Source organism: Akebia trifoliata, chromosome 4 (assembly GCF_017979445.1).
Source record: "Akebia trifoliata isolate Shusen 1 chromosome 4, ASM1797944v1, whole genome shotgun sequence".
NCBI lineage: Eukaryota > Viridiplantae > Streptophyta > Magnoliopsida > Ranunculales > Lardizabalaceae > Akebia > Akebia trifoliata.
In genome coordinates, this window is record NC_141378.1 from 17,762,628 (window position 1) to 17,776,410 (window position 13,783).

At 31.9% G+C, this 13,783-nt stretch overlaps 1 protein-coding gene across 1 annotated transcript; it reads left to right on the forward strand.

The window, feature by feature from the left end:
- The first annotated feature begins 579 nt into the window (after positions 1–579).
- Positions 580–5,087, forward strand: LOC147404250 (uncharacterized). Its single transcript, XM_086440126.1, has 2 exons — positions 580–1,367; positions 4,685–5,087. Exons 1-2 carry the CDS (start codon positions 732–734, stop codon positions 4,769–4,771), a joined length of 723 nt encoding a protein of 240 aa, XP_086296252.1. The 5' UTR covers positions 580–731; the 3' UTR covers positions 4,772–5,087.
- Positions 5,088–13,783: the final 8,696 nt, after the last annotated feature.

Here is a 13,783-nt window from a genome sequence, read left to right on the forward strand (position 1 = left end):
GCGGTTCTATGTTTTTAAACCCCCGTCGTTAAAAGTCGGTGTGGCAATAATTTTTCTAAATCTATGTATAAAGAATGGATAATTATAGAAGTACCCAACAAATTAAGAAAGGCAACCAACACCATGATTGAATTATTTTATCTTATATGAGTTAAAAGTTTCGAAATGAGTTGATCTTTTGTGAGATTGATCTCTAAATCTTTATGACAATGAGATCATCTACACTAAAAATCAGCCTATTCTGAAACTTCTAATCCTATCAAAACAAATGTAAAAATTGTTCATTTTTTTTATAAATTAATTTTGATGGAATTAGAAGTTTTGGCTATGTTCTGGATTGCCCTTATTAATTCGTGGGGTGCTTTTTTAATTATCCATTAAAAATTTATCGAGTTTTAAAATCATGACTTGATTCAACTTGACTCAGTTGAGTTTTGAGTCGACTCAACAAATTCTAAAACTATGATTCTAATTTCTAACAGTCCTTAATCAAGTAAATATTGCACTAAGTTTTGATGTTTTTAGTAGTTAGCAAATGTTTCCCCACAATTAAATCTCTCTCCCTCTCTCTCTCTCTAAAAGCAAAAAAAAAAGAGACACACAGACAAAACTACAAGAGAGAATGTGGTGGGGGAGATGAGAGAGATGGGCTAAAGCTTGAATCTCAATTTCTCATCAATTAAGAAAAAAAAAAAAAAACCCAAAAGTCATCTTGAGCACATTAGCAAAAAATGACATCGAGAGCTAACATCAACGGTGAGCACACATCACGCCCTCCACCAAACCAGAACCACAACCCTTACTACCCCAATTCCTCGGCTTCTTCTTCGTCTGCGTCCTTCAGGGGTTGCTGTTGTTGCCTCTTTCTCCTCCTAACCTTCTTAGGTCTCCTCGTCCTGGGCATATTCCTCGTAATCGCCCTCGCTGTAAAACCCAAAAAACCCCAATTCGAATTACAACAAGTTGGGGTTCAATACGTCGGTATAACATCAACACCATCTGCACCAGATGGTGGGTCCACCGCCATCACATCAACCACATCAACGGCATCGCTTACTTTGAACATAAAGATGGTGTTTACAGCCGTTAATCCAAACAAGGTTGGGATCAAATACAGTGAGATGAAGTTCTATGTGATGTACAAAGGTGTTCCTCTTGGGGTTGCTTCGGTTCCTGGGTTTTATCAACCGGCGCATAGTAGCAGACAGATTGAGACCACTGTTGGTGTTGATCGAGTCAATCTTCTTCAAGCTGATGCCACCGATTTGGTTAAAGATGCTACCTTTAATGATCGAGTTGAACTTAGGGTTACTGGAGATGTTGGTGCTAAGATCCGGGTTTTGGATTTTACTTCGCCTAGGGTTCAGGTTAGCAAGATCTCTCTCTCTCTCTCTCTCTCTGGGAGTGTTTTTGCTATTATACGCCATCATTGTTTCTGTTTATGTTTCTCTCCTGCTCTCTGTTTTTGCTAATGTACGCCATTTTTAGTTATCAGTTATCACTCCGTTTTTGCTAGCTAATATGCGCTACTATTTTTTGCCTTCCATTTCTTGCTAAAATGCGCCGCAATTTCTGTTCTTATGCTTTTGCTAGTGTACGCCATCACTTTTAAAAAAAATGTATATATCCATGTATTTATTATTTACGTACAATTTTTTTTTTTATTTTTTATTGCTTTTTTTTTAGCAATTGTACGCCATCATTCTGGTGTTTCAAAAAAAAAAATTAGAGAGTTGCTATTGTCACACCAACTTTGCTAGCGCCATACCAACTGTGTGCAATTCTTTGTTGATTTACTTAGCCAAAAAAATTGGTGTGGCATTAGCAAAAAAATTGGTGTGGGAATAGTGGCTCTCTTTTATTATTTAAATCCCCTTTTTTTTTTTTCTTTTTTGGGTTAATATGCGCCACAAATTATTATTTTTCCCCATTATTTACTTTTTGCAATTGTACGCCACCATTCTATTTGAAAAAAAATATCCATATATATATATATATTTTTTGATAATGTACGCCAACATTATTTTTCTGATGGTTTTTTACTAATATGCCCTACTATGTTTCCTCTCCAAGAGTTTTTGTATTTTTGCCTTTTTAGTTTTGTTGCTTGTATTTGCACCCACACTGCTCTACTTTTTCCTCATGTTGTGACAACGTAATTGCCCCGCTGTCAAGCTAACGTGATCCAGAGCTTTGCGTTATATCCTTTAAAGCTGTTTATGCTAATGTGCACCACAGCATGAGTTTCTTGCTAATGTGCTCTTAAGGTTTATTCCCTTTGTACACACGCATACTCATTTAATTGACCGAATATATTAAAAGAGAGGAGATCTTCTATTGGCACACTAACTTTTATTGATAACATACCTACACTATGAAATTAAACTTTTGTGCTAGTTGAAACAATCTAATTGCTTTGGTTTGATTTGGAACAACTTAGCTCTGGGTTTAAATTTGGATATATAGAAAACTGAACCCTAATGATTTTTTGGTTTGATGATTTTTTTTATGGATAGATTAATGAATTTTAATGGATAGAATAGTGACTTATTATATGAAATTTCGTGTTTTTCATTAAAAATATGTTGCTTTCAAGCAAGTTTATGGGATATTGACAACTCAAAGAACCGAACCAAACCGACCTTAGTTCGGTTTGGTTTTGTTCAATTCTATGTTTGGTTTGGTTTTGGTTCTTATTTAGTAGTTATGGCATGAATTATGATTTTTTTTTTTATTTTTTTTTATGGATAAATTAGTGACTTATTATGTGAAATTTCATGTTTTTCATTAAAAATATGTTGCTTTCAAGCAAGTTTATGGGATATTGACAACTCAAAGAATCAAACCTAACCAACCTTAGTTCAGTTTGATTTTGTTCAGATCTATGAGCAATTTGGTTTTGGTTCAGTTTTGGTTCTTATTTAATAAAACTGACCTAAGTCGGTTCAGCTCTAATTTGGGCCCAAACCGAACGAAGTTGCACATCCTAGCTTGTGCATATGTAAATTGGTGTGTTATTAGTAAAAGTTGGTGTGTTTATAGAATCTCTCGTACGAAAAAGTGACCTTATATTTTGTGTTATATTATTTTGTTGCCTTCCATTATGGCACCCATGTTGCTAAAATGCGCAAATTATCATGGGCCATTTTCTTGTTCACTAACCTGCACTACTTGGTGGTTCTTGGACATTTCTTGCCAAGAGAATTGTTATTGGCACACCAACTTTTACTTATAACACACAAATTCGTATGTAAACTAGGGGTGGAAATGGATCAGTTCGGTATCAGATTTATACCTATCCGAAATTGTTGTCATATGATCCACATCTGATCCGATTGGATCAATGATTTTTTGAACTGAATCCGACCCAATTAATAGTTTAATCAATCCATAACCGATCCGATCCAACACCAGGAACACTGTTTATTTATTAGATTTGGGTGTTGGGAATAAATAACTAGGATTTGGGGATTGGGAGAGAGATGGTAAAGGGATTATGAGTTAGGGTTGTTACCTTGGTTCTGCCTTCTTCAAAGATCCATTAATCCATCAATCCGTGGGCGCACTTTAACACCATACGCCCCCACCAATTCATGATAGCATTCAATCAATTCATTCCCTTTGAGCCCAATTTTTCTTCTTCTTCTTCATTCTAATATGGCTCGAATTTTGTGATGGAAATAACTGTAAAAAGCCCTAGATGATCACGAGGAACGGACCACTCTCTAAGAACTCTATGATGTCACCGAAAAATCCATCACAAGCAAGCACGCACACACACACACACCCCTAGTGTAGGTGGGTAGTGTAACCTCCATGGAAGAGTTTGAAGTAGAGGGATTTGGGGGAAGAAACCCTAGGATTTGAGTCTCTGTCGAGGACTACTCATTTAGGGCTGAAATAATTTTTTTTTAAAGAGAGAGTGTGAGAGTCTGATAGATGAAACATATTTTATGTTTAAAATGGATCAGGTCTTCTTGGTATTGGATTGAGGTTAATCCGAAACCAAACCGGAATTTGTATTGGGTTTTAGTTTTCAATCCTATTTTTTCGAATTGGATATTGGATAAATTTCGGTTAATTGCCAGCCCTAATGTAAATACCTCCTTTATTTCAAAAGGATTGTTGTGATGTATCATGTTGTGCTTAGACCCATAGCTCAGTTAGTTTGACAAACTGCACAGCAACTTTGATGTCATGAATTCAAGTCCAGCTTACCCATTAAAAAAAGTTGGTGTGGCTATAGAATTTCTCTTTATTATGTGTCTTTTTTATTCTCACATAAGCTTCATAAATCTTGGTGTTCTCTTATTTTCATTTTTGTTTGATTCTGCTATTTCTTTTCATCATGTTTAACATGGTATATCAATAAGTCGTAATAATCCCGATTAATTCTCCTTCCCCAACCTAAATCCCTTCTATCATAATTTACTTTCAAGATGGTTTTAGTCGATTAAGTTGTAAATTATAACTCAATCCTATAAATATCTATTAAATTAAGAGAGTGGCGCTAGTAAAAGTGGTGTGCCAATAGCAACTCTCTAAATTAAGTATTAAATATTAAAATTACTTCCTCTATTTTTTTTTATTTTTTTTAAGTATACTGTACCTTGGGTTATACTATGGATATGCTGCTAACTAAGAAGCACAATTGGGAATTTGTTTTGATGTTGGGGGAGAATAGGTATCGGTGGATTGTGCGATAGTGATCAGTCCGAGGAAACAGTTGCTGACTTACAAACAATGTGGCGTCGACGGATTGAACGTCTGAGACTCATTTTTTTGCCATCTTGTCTTCACTTCTAAATTTAATCAATTTTCACAATAGGGAAGGAGGGATATTATCCTTCAACAATATGTACAGTTCATGAGGGAAAGAGAGAGAAAAAGAAAAAAAAAAAGTTTGAGGTTTGATGTTTTGGAAATTGTAACCCATTCTTCTTATTCTTCTTCTTTAACTCAGTATTCTGTCTTTGTCTCCTCCCTCACCAACATCGAGTTAACTCGCCTAAGGCATCTCGTCCCATTTGAGATAAATCTTATAACTCGATTTATAATTATTTATTAAGTTTATTTTTACTTAGAAACTTATGGGGTTTTTATTTTTTTTATTTTTGTTCTTCCATCTAACTTTCATAAAAAAAAGAAACTTATGGTTTTTTTAATAAAAGATGGTGGATTAAAAGATGCTCATTAGGGCTGTCCAATGGATTGGATCAGGTCAGGAATCCAATTCGTTTCATTTTAACAACTCTGGAACTGAATTGAGGATTTGGATTTTGATAAGGTTCGGAGCAAGGTTCCTATCTAATAACTTGGATCAACCATGGCTCAAGCTGATATGGACCCAAACCAATAAGGAAAATTATTTTAAAAGGATTAAATATTTTTATATTTTCAAAAAATAAATTTTTTTTTTAATTACAAAAAATGACGTTTTAATAATTCGTTTCAACACCCTACCATGGTTTTTAAACTCGTCCAAGATCAAGACGTATTGTCCGAGTTAATTCGGTATTAGAGCAGAACGAAATTAACTCACAAAGTCAATTTTTTATCGAGATTTATGACTCATTCATTTTTATTTTTTTTATTTGACTCACAAAACGTCTCAAACGTATCGGAAAACTCGTCTAAGATGATTCAGTATCAGACATGGACGAGACGAAATACCGAGTTTCAAAACCATGCACCCTACACCCCAGTAACTTGGACTTAATTCGTTTTTAGTAATAAAAAAAAATTAAAATTAAAAAAATAGATTCTTTTTTGTAAGAGTCATGATAATCTAACGCCCTTTTTTGACATACGCCTCCCCTGAGGCAAATGATCAACGCTTCTATGATGGGAGCATATGTCAAAGGGGGGGTGTCAGAAAATCATTATTCTTTCTGTAAATATTTAACCCTTGTTTAGTAATTTTTTCTAAATTTTATTATGTATATTTTGTTTTTTATAGAAAGTTGTTAATTTAGATTTTGTACACAAAAATAGGTTCAATCCCATTCATACCTAGTTGATATTCGATAAAACCTAGATCCAGTAAGCATCTTATCCTTATCGGATTGGTCCCAAATTAACCCCAATTGAGATCTTTTACATTGATAGCTTTAATGCTTAGTCACACTGAAAATATCCTCGTCTTCAACCTCTAGCAAAGAATTCTTAATTTTTCAACCTCTCGTCTCCTTTGATCTTTAAAACTCATGAACAAGATAGGATTTTGAGGAGTTTGAAAATAATATATTTTTGGAAGAAAAATCAAGGTTTTTTTGGTTTGAAGTTGAAAATGAAGGCATTTCAGTCATTTTTATTAATCTTCATGAGTAGACTGAGGTCAAGAAGCTCATCATCAGTTTGACAATGTAGAGGTATCTCAATTATTCACAAAAAAGTGGAGGGGTTAGGGAATATTTAAATAACCCTATAAAATTAAAAAATAATAGAATTTTTGGGTAAACGAATATATATATGCTTTTTATATATTTTTTTATCATTAAAATAATAAAATAAAGAATGTTCGTAGAACATGACCAACAAGTGGCGTGGTAATGTGGTACTGAATATTTGCACATCCTTGAGACTTAAAAAATGTAACTTTTTTTTCACTTTGAAAGTTAAAAATTTTTAAAGCTGGTTTAGATTCATTTAAAAAAACTATTTAATGAAGTAAAAAATAAATAAAAAAGACGTTAAAAAATAAATAAAAATTACTTTCTGATTTCTAAAATTTACTTTTTTCTCCAATCACTTTCTACTTTTTTACTTTTTAATCAGGACTTTTGCTAGGATTAGTTGCCTTGGAAAAAATTTATTTGTTCAATCAATTTACATTTGATTGGGCCTATTTACAGATTGGGCCTGTCCATATTTATTTTTTAGAGATGTTATTGCCACACCAACTTTTGCTTACTCCATACTAATTGTATGCAATTCTTTGGTGATTTACATAGGAATTTGTGAGGCATTAGCAAAAGTTGGTGTTGCAATAGCAGCTCTCTTATATATATATTTTTTTCTGTATTATTAATATAATAAAATAAGAGAGATTTTGTTGCGACAACAACTTTTGCTAATGCCACCCCACTTCATGTGTAAATCACCAAGGAATTAGCACATGTTTGTAGTGGCATTAGCAAAAATTGGTGTGACAGTCAAGTTCTCTAAAATAATAATATGAGTTACAAAGCCTTGCAGAGTTGTAATATAATAAAATAAGAGAGAATATGTTGTTACACCAACTTTTGCTAATGCCCGCCCCATTCATATGTAAATGATCAAAGAATTAGCACACATTTGGGGTTGTATTAGCAAAAGTTGGTGTGACAGTAAAGCTCTTTAAAACAATAATATGAGTTATTAAGCCTAACAGAGTTGTCTCATAGCTTCCAAGCCCAAGCCCAAGACCGAGCCCATCTTCTAACATGAATCATATCTAACCTGACTTTCAGGAAAATAAATTGTGCCAGAAGAACCATCCAAACTCAATCCACATTGGGCCAGGCCTAAATGGGTACCCATTTTACTATAAATAAATAAATAGCAAAATGGGTATATATATACCATGGACAAACAAACTTGGGAAAATTACTTAATAGACCTGTGCTAATGACTTATTTCTAAACACACCCTGGACTTTTGGGTGGTAATTTAACAATCCAATTAGCAAAATCTTTTTTTCAAGTATCAAGATCAAGGGCGGAGCCACGATTTTCTTTTAGTGGGGGCAAACTTATAGTTAATTGGAGGGGGAGGGGTGCAAAAATTGGAGGGAGATGACGGAGTGAGGGCAACAGGGTCAAACGGGGCATATCAATAGTTCAAAATGCAGGGGTATCTCAAATTTAAGCATAAATTCAAGGACATCTAAAATACTCTAAAAAGTTGAGTGGGGGCAATTTCCCCTAATGTCTCCTTAGTAACTCTACCCCCGATCAAGATCAACGGCTTATAAACGATCTCAATGGCCATAAAAGGTTGATCTCAACCAGATTAAATGTCCATCTCAATGATCCTGACGATTTGAATCATCAATCTCTACAAGTGAAATGAGTAAAGGTCCAAAACTTGGGGGGTATTCATCAAGAAATTTCTCAGTCAGGGTTCATTAAGCAATTTTCCCTAAAACAAAATTGGCTAAGTAGAAGACCATCCTATTTCTAAAAAAATCAAACGAATAATGCTGAAGTGACTTAAAGATTGTACCTCACATCACACATCCTAAAGTTAAACTATGAAAGTATGTAGGAACCATAGACGCTTTTCATCAAGATACGAGTGAAAAAGTATATATGATTCCTATGCACTTTCACGTAAGGATGTGTGATATGAGGTAACAAGGTCAAATAGGACATATCAATAGTTTAAAATGTAGAGGTATCTTGAATTTAAGCATATATTCAAAGGCATCTGAAATGCCTAAAAAAATTGAGTGGGGGCAATTGCCACCAATGTCTCCTTACTAGCTCCGCCCCTAATCAAGATCGACGGTTTATAAACGATCTCTATGGCCATAAAAGGTTGATCTCAACCAAATCAAATGTCTATCTCAATGATCTTGATGATTTGAATCATCAATCTCTACAAGTAAAAGGAGTAAAGGTCCTAAACTTGGGGGGTTATTTATCAAGAAATTCCTCAATCAAGGTTCATTAAGCAATTTTCCCTAAAACAAACTTGACCAAATACGCGATCACCTATTTCTAAAAAAATCAAACGAATAATGTTGAAGTGACTTAAAGATTGTACCTCACATCACACATCCTAAAATAAAACTATGAAAGTGTATAGGAACTGTAGACGCTTTTCATCAAGATACGAGTGAAAAAATATCTATGATTCCTATGCACTTTCACGTCAGGATGCGTGATATGAAGTACAATATTCGATATTGAGGTCACTCCAACACAACTGAAAATCGAATATAAGTTATTCCTACAACCAAACAGAGTCCATACGGCCCATGAGTGCAAATAAGTCAAGTAGAATAAGAGTTTGTGGAGATTAGCTTTTATTTATTTATTTATATTTATTATTTATGGCGTTTCTTTTGTTTCCTTCACATGGACATGACGTGCGATCTAAAAAAAGATATGTGGGGGCAAAAAGAAGTCAAATTTAGATTTGGATTCCTCTACATGTGGAAACACAAAAAGGAGGAAGTTTGTAGACCCCTCTCTCATGGAAGATATTTATAATATAAAAAAAAGGCAATAAAAGGACTATTTAGATTACTACTATCTTTTTTATAGAAAAAGTCCAAATAAAAGTTGGCTGGTTTTTTCTTCAAAAAAAAGTTTTTGCTCCACCAAAGAGACTGGTTTAGGTCTAAAAGTTAGCCTTTATAACATTTTTTTCTTGATTTAGATATACCCTCCATGTTTTGGTGAATACTTGAGATGTCCCCTATTTTTTCAAAATTGGTGACATGCCCCTTGACCATGGTCTTCTCATTAGATTAACAAAAATGCCATAATTCCTATCTTTAGACTCTATCCAAAAAAAGAAAAAAAAAATACTCTTCAACCTATATGATAATTTATTTTTTAAAATTTTTTGAATTTATCTTCAATATATTGTTTTTTCAACCTCCCTTTAACTCATAAGTAGAAAATCCTTAATTTTTCTATCTAAAATTCCATCGTTTCCTACTTCTCCTGGAATTCTATCTTGTTCTTAAGGTTTGAAGGTAGAAAGTACGTACAAATCTTAAAGTTGAAGATAAAAGTAATATATTTTACTCAAAAAGTTATATAAATAACTTAATTAACAAGAAAAATCAAAGATTTTTAGCTCTTGGTTGAAAATGAGGGCATTTAAGTAAAAAAAATCATTTTTCTATCATAGTGACTCAAGGAATGCTAAAACACCACCTTTTGATGGAGGTAGGTTCAACATCTAATCACAGCTTCAAGTCCATCCATATGGTCACCATATAATGACTATAGAATAGCGATGTCATCCATTTACATGGTTGCCTAAACCAATTGAAGCTTGGCTGCTTGGGTGGTTTGAAATAGTCGTGTTGGAATAACATTGAAATCGGCATCGTTTCACTCATTGGTGTGCGCAGAACCATATATGACTCTCACTCATATCTCAATGAAAGCACCTATGATTTTGTACACACATCCACATTAGCAATATGTGAAACGATGTCAATCTCAATGTTACTTCCGCATTTTCCGGTTTAAAATAGGGAAATTTGTGTTTTTAATTCTAGAAATTATCTTTCCCTCGAGTTCAACGCCACTCTTCTGGAGATTCTTCAGGTCTTCTTCATTTTTATTGTCCAAATTATTTTCAAGGATCTGCCTTAAATTTGATCATATATTATTTCATCAATACAACTATATTTTAGCTCTGCAGTATTTAAATAATAATAATAATAATAATAATTGATAATCAAACTATTAAATAACCATATGGATTGTGAAATTAATAAACTCCAATGACATTATTCCACCCATCAGGACAAGTATCGGAGAGTTCAGTTGCCCAAACACAACTATATTCTACACGATGATGATAATAATATTAATGTTATACAAACTATACAAGTCTTAATAAGTAAAATATATACTTAAATGTAAAAAAATATTAAGTACCACATTCTGATATTCACGCCTTACTATACATGCGTGTATGAATATATTTCTAAAATATCCAACTAATTGAATGTAGACGATTGTATATTTGAACGAACTTGTTAACATGCTTAAAATATATTAAATAAGGTTATATTTTAATACTCTTTTAAAATATTGAATGGATATAATTTTCAATCAATTTCTACGAATAATTTGTAACTTTTTTACAAAATTCATTTCTTAGAAAAGTAATTCAGTCCAAGTTTGTTGTAACGAAATACTCGTGAAAAATCTTGCACTCGTGCTCTTGAAATTTGAATATTTTGACTGAAATACATATTCATCAAATTATTACGTGAATATAAATAATGATTTTTCTCCAAAAATATATATAAAAGGAAACTAAGGGTATGTTTGATTGCACAGAAAAGTAGAGAGAAATTGAAATTCCATGGAAAATGACAATTTGTCAGTGTTTGACACATCAAAAACTCTAAATTTGCATGGAAAATGATTTGCCAACACCCCTTGGTTTTCCTTCATCAACGACAAATCATTTTCTTACCCCCTCCCCCTTGGAAAATGATTTGTTAACACACACAAATCAAACAAAATCAATATTTATTTAATATATAAAATTAAACAAAATAAAAAAGCACCAAAAATGAAATCAATTAAAATCATAATTAATTTATAAAATAAATATTTAAATTGTTAAAATTTTAATTATATTTATAAAAAAAATTAAAATTATCTAAATCGACCATTTTTTTTGTAACTTTCTGATTGAATAATTAATTTTAAATTATATCAATATTTTTTTATTATAAATAAAGTTAAATAGTTGCTATTGACACCCCAAATTTATTGATTATAGACCAAATAAAAAAAGAAAATAATAAGTAAAAGTTGGGATCCCAAAAGAAACTATCTCATTCTTTGCTAAATTTGACCCATTTTTTTTGTTTAGGATCTTATATGAGCCTGATCATAATTGTAAACAACTACTAAAATTTTTTGAATGAGTGTTATAATGTTGAGATTATAATTTGAGCCAAACCTTTGTACTGTTTGAAGAACGTGTTTTAATATTTAATTGGGGTGGAATAATTAAAATGTAAGGTGCCAATAGTAGTTCTCTAATCATTTAAGAATATGGGGTGTAAATGTGTAATAATTCAAGTCTTTCCCATAACAAAATTTGATTTTATCATTATTTTTTTGTATAATTATCACAAAAGTTAAATTAAAATAAATCTTTTTATGCAATTCAAACAACAAAAATGGTTTTCCACAAAAAATTTCATGTTGTGCCCAAACAACAAAAAAGGATTTGTCTTGAAAATCATTTGTCAACTAATATTTTCTTTACAATCAAACACACCCAAAAGGTCAAATATTTGTCAAGTCTCATGAAAATGAAAATATATTAATATATTTAATAAAATCCTTCGTGCCTTTAGAGAAGTGAGCTCTTGTATCATTCTTACCAAGGACTAACAAATTAGTTGAATAGTATTCTTAATCATTTGTACTAAGGCACTAACTTTTCATCTTTGATGTTCATATTGAACTTATTTAATGATTTATAAAATTGCTCATTTAATATAAAATAACATTATCCTAAAGATTCAATATTTGTTTATTTATACAATATCTACTATTTTTTAATGAAAAATAGACGAGTAGTGATGACTAAGATTTTGTTTATTTCTTCCATAGATTTTCCTACATTACCAACTCATTATAACACGTATTAAATACAATTTATAATTTATAAAGGTCCTCTTTAAAACCATCCCTTAAATTGGCATAGTTTTCAAAATAATAACCTGCTTTAATGGAACCAATTACAATGAGAATCTATTTGTTCCTATCTCTTACAAGAAATTAACTTTACTTTCATTGGGATCTCTCAAAATGTAACAACTTCCAACTTTTACTTATAACACATCAATCATTATTCGTAACGAGGTAGATAGAATTTATAGATATGTAAGTTTCATTTAAGAAACCTTCACACTACTTTGGTTTAGGAGTTGTCACCATTCTTAAAAGTCAAGGTGTGAATGGTCTCCTAAAAACGTAAAATTATTAAAATATTTTTATATAAGGTAACTCCAAACTAGTCTTAATCGTGAGAATGGATCTTGTAACCTTGGCCAAATATGATGATTCTAATTAATTGTGAAAGTATTTTGAGATTTGAGAAATGATGAGTGTTACCAATTTTGGACTATACAGTTTGGTTACCCAACGGGCTTGAACCACATTGACTTATGTCCTTTAATGCTCAATGTGAAGACATGAGAATGCATATAAAATATTTTACATGCATGGGGATAGGGAATTTATTGTGAGTGTGTGACGAGTGTTAGAATGAACTAAGTGTTCCCCGATGATTTGTAGAATTATGCATGATGATGATGCAAGCTTAAATGGATACACCCACATTTTTTATATATTTTTTAAAACATTTTTTAAGTGATAAACGATTTATAATGAGTTCCGTAACTTAGTGATAAACTAGTACGCCCCATTAATTGTTTCATAAAAGCAACAATAAATAACAAAAATGTAATTTTTGGCACCTTATATTCCATATAAAATTTTCATTCACTTTAATGTTAAGACACCTTGAGGCCTAATGTGTCTTTGTGCATCTTTTGGTTGTGGAGATTTTTATTTAATTTATATATACCATGTCTTCAAGTTCATTATCATTGTTCTCTCCGTCTATATCACACTCAATGGCCACTTTGTTGTTCGATAAAAAATAAAAAAAAAAACAAACATGAAAGCATAAACTAAATCTTAAATGATCATCTTGGAATGGAGGATTGAGACCTGCTATTTATTGGGAAATTTTTAATGAAAAGCCTATAGATTGGATAGTTAAAATTTGGTGCTATCTTTAGACTGGATCGTTAAAATTTGATTATGTAAAGTGTCAGTCTATACATTGTTAAAATGGAATCTCGCATGTGATATCACGATATAGAAAATCTTGTCATAGAGGGAATATCTGCTTACAATTAATGTGTTTTTGTCCCAATACAATAAATCTCTAAAACATGTTTGATTAGTCCCATTGCTTTCTTGTGAATGCATTGATATAATATATTGGTTTTCTCCTTAGCATATTGATATAACATACATATACAAACATTTATAATTTTATGCCATCTTCTCAC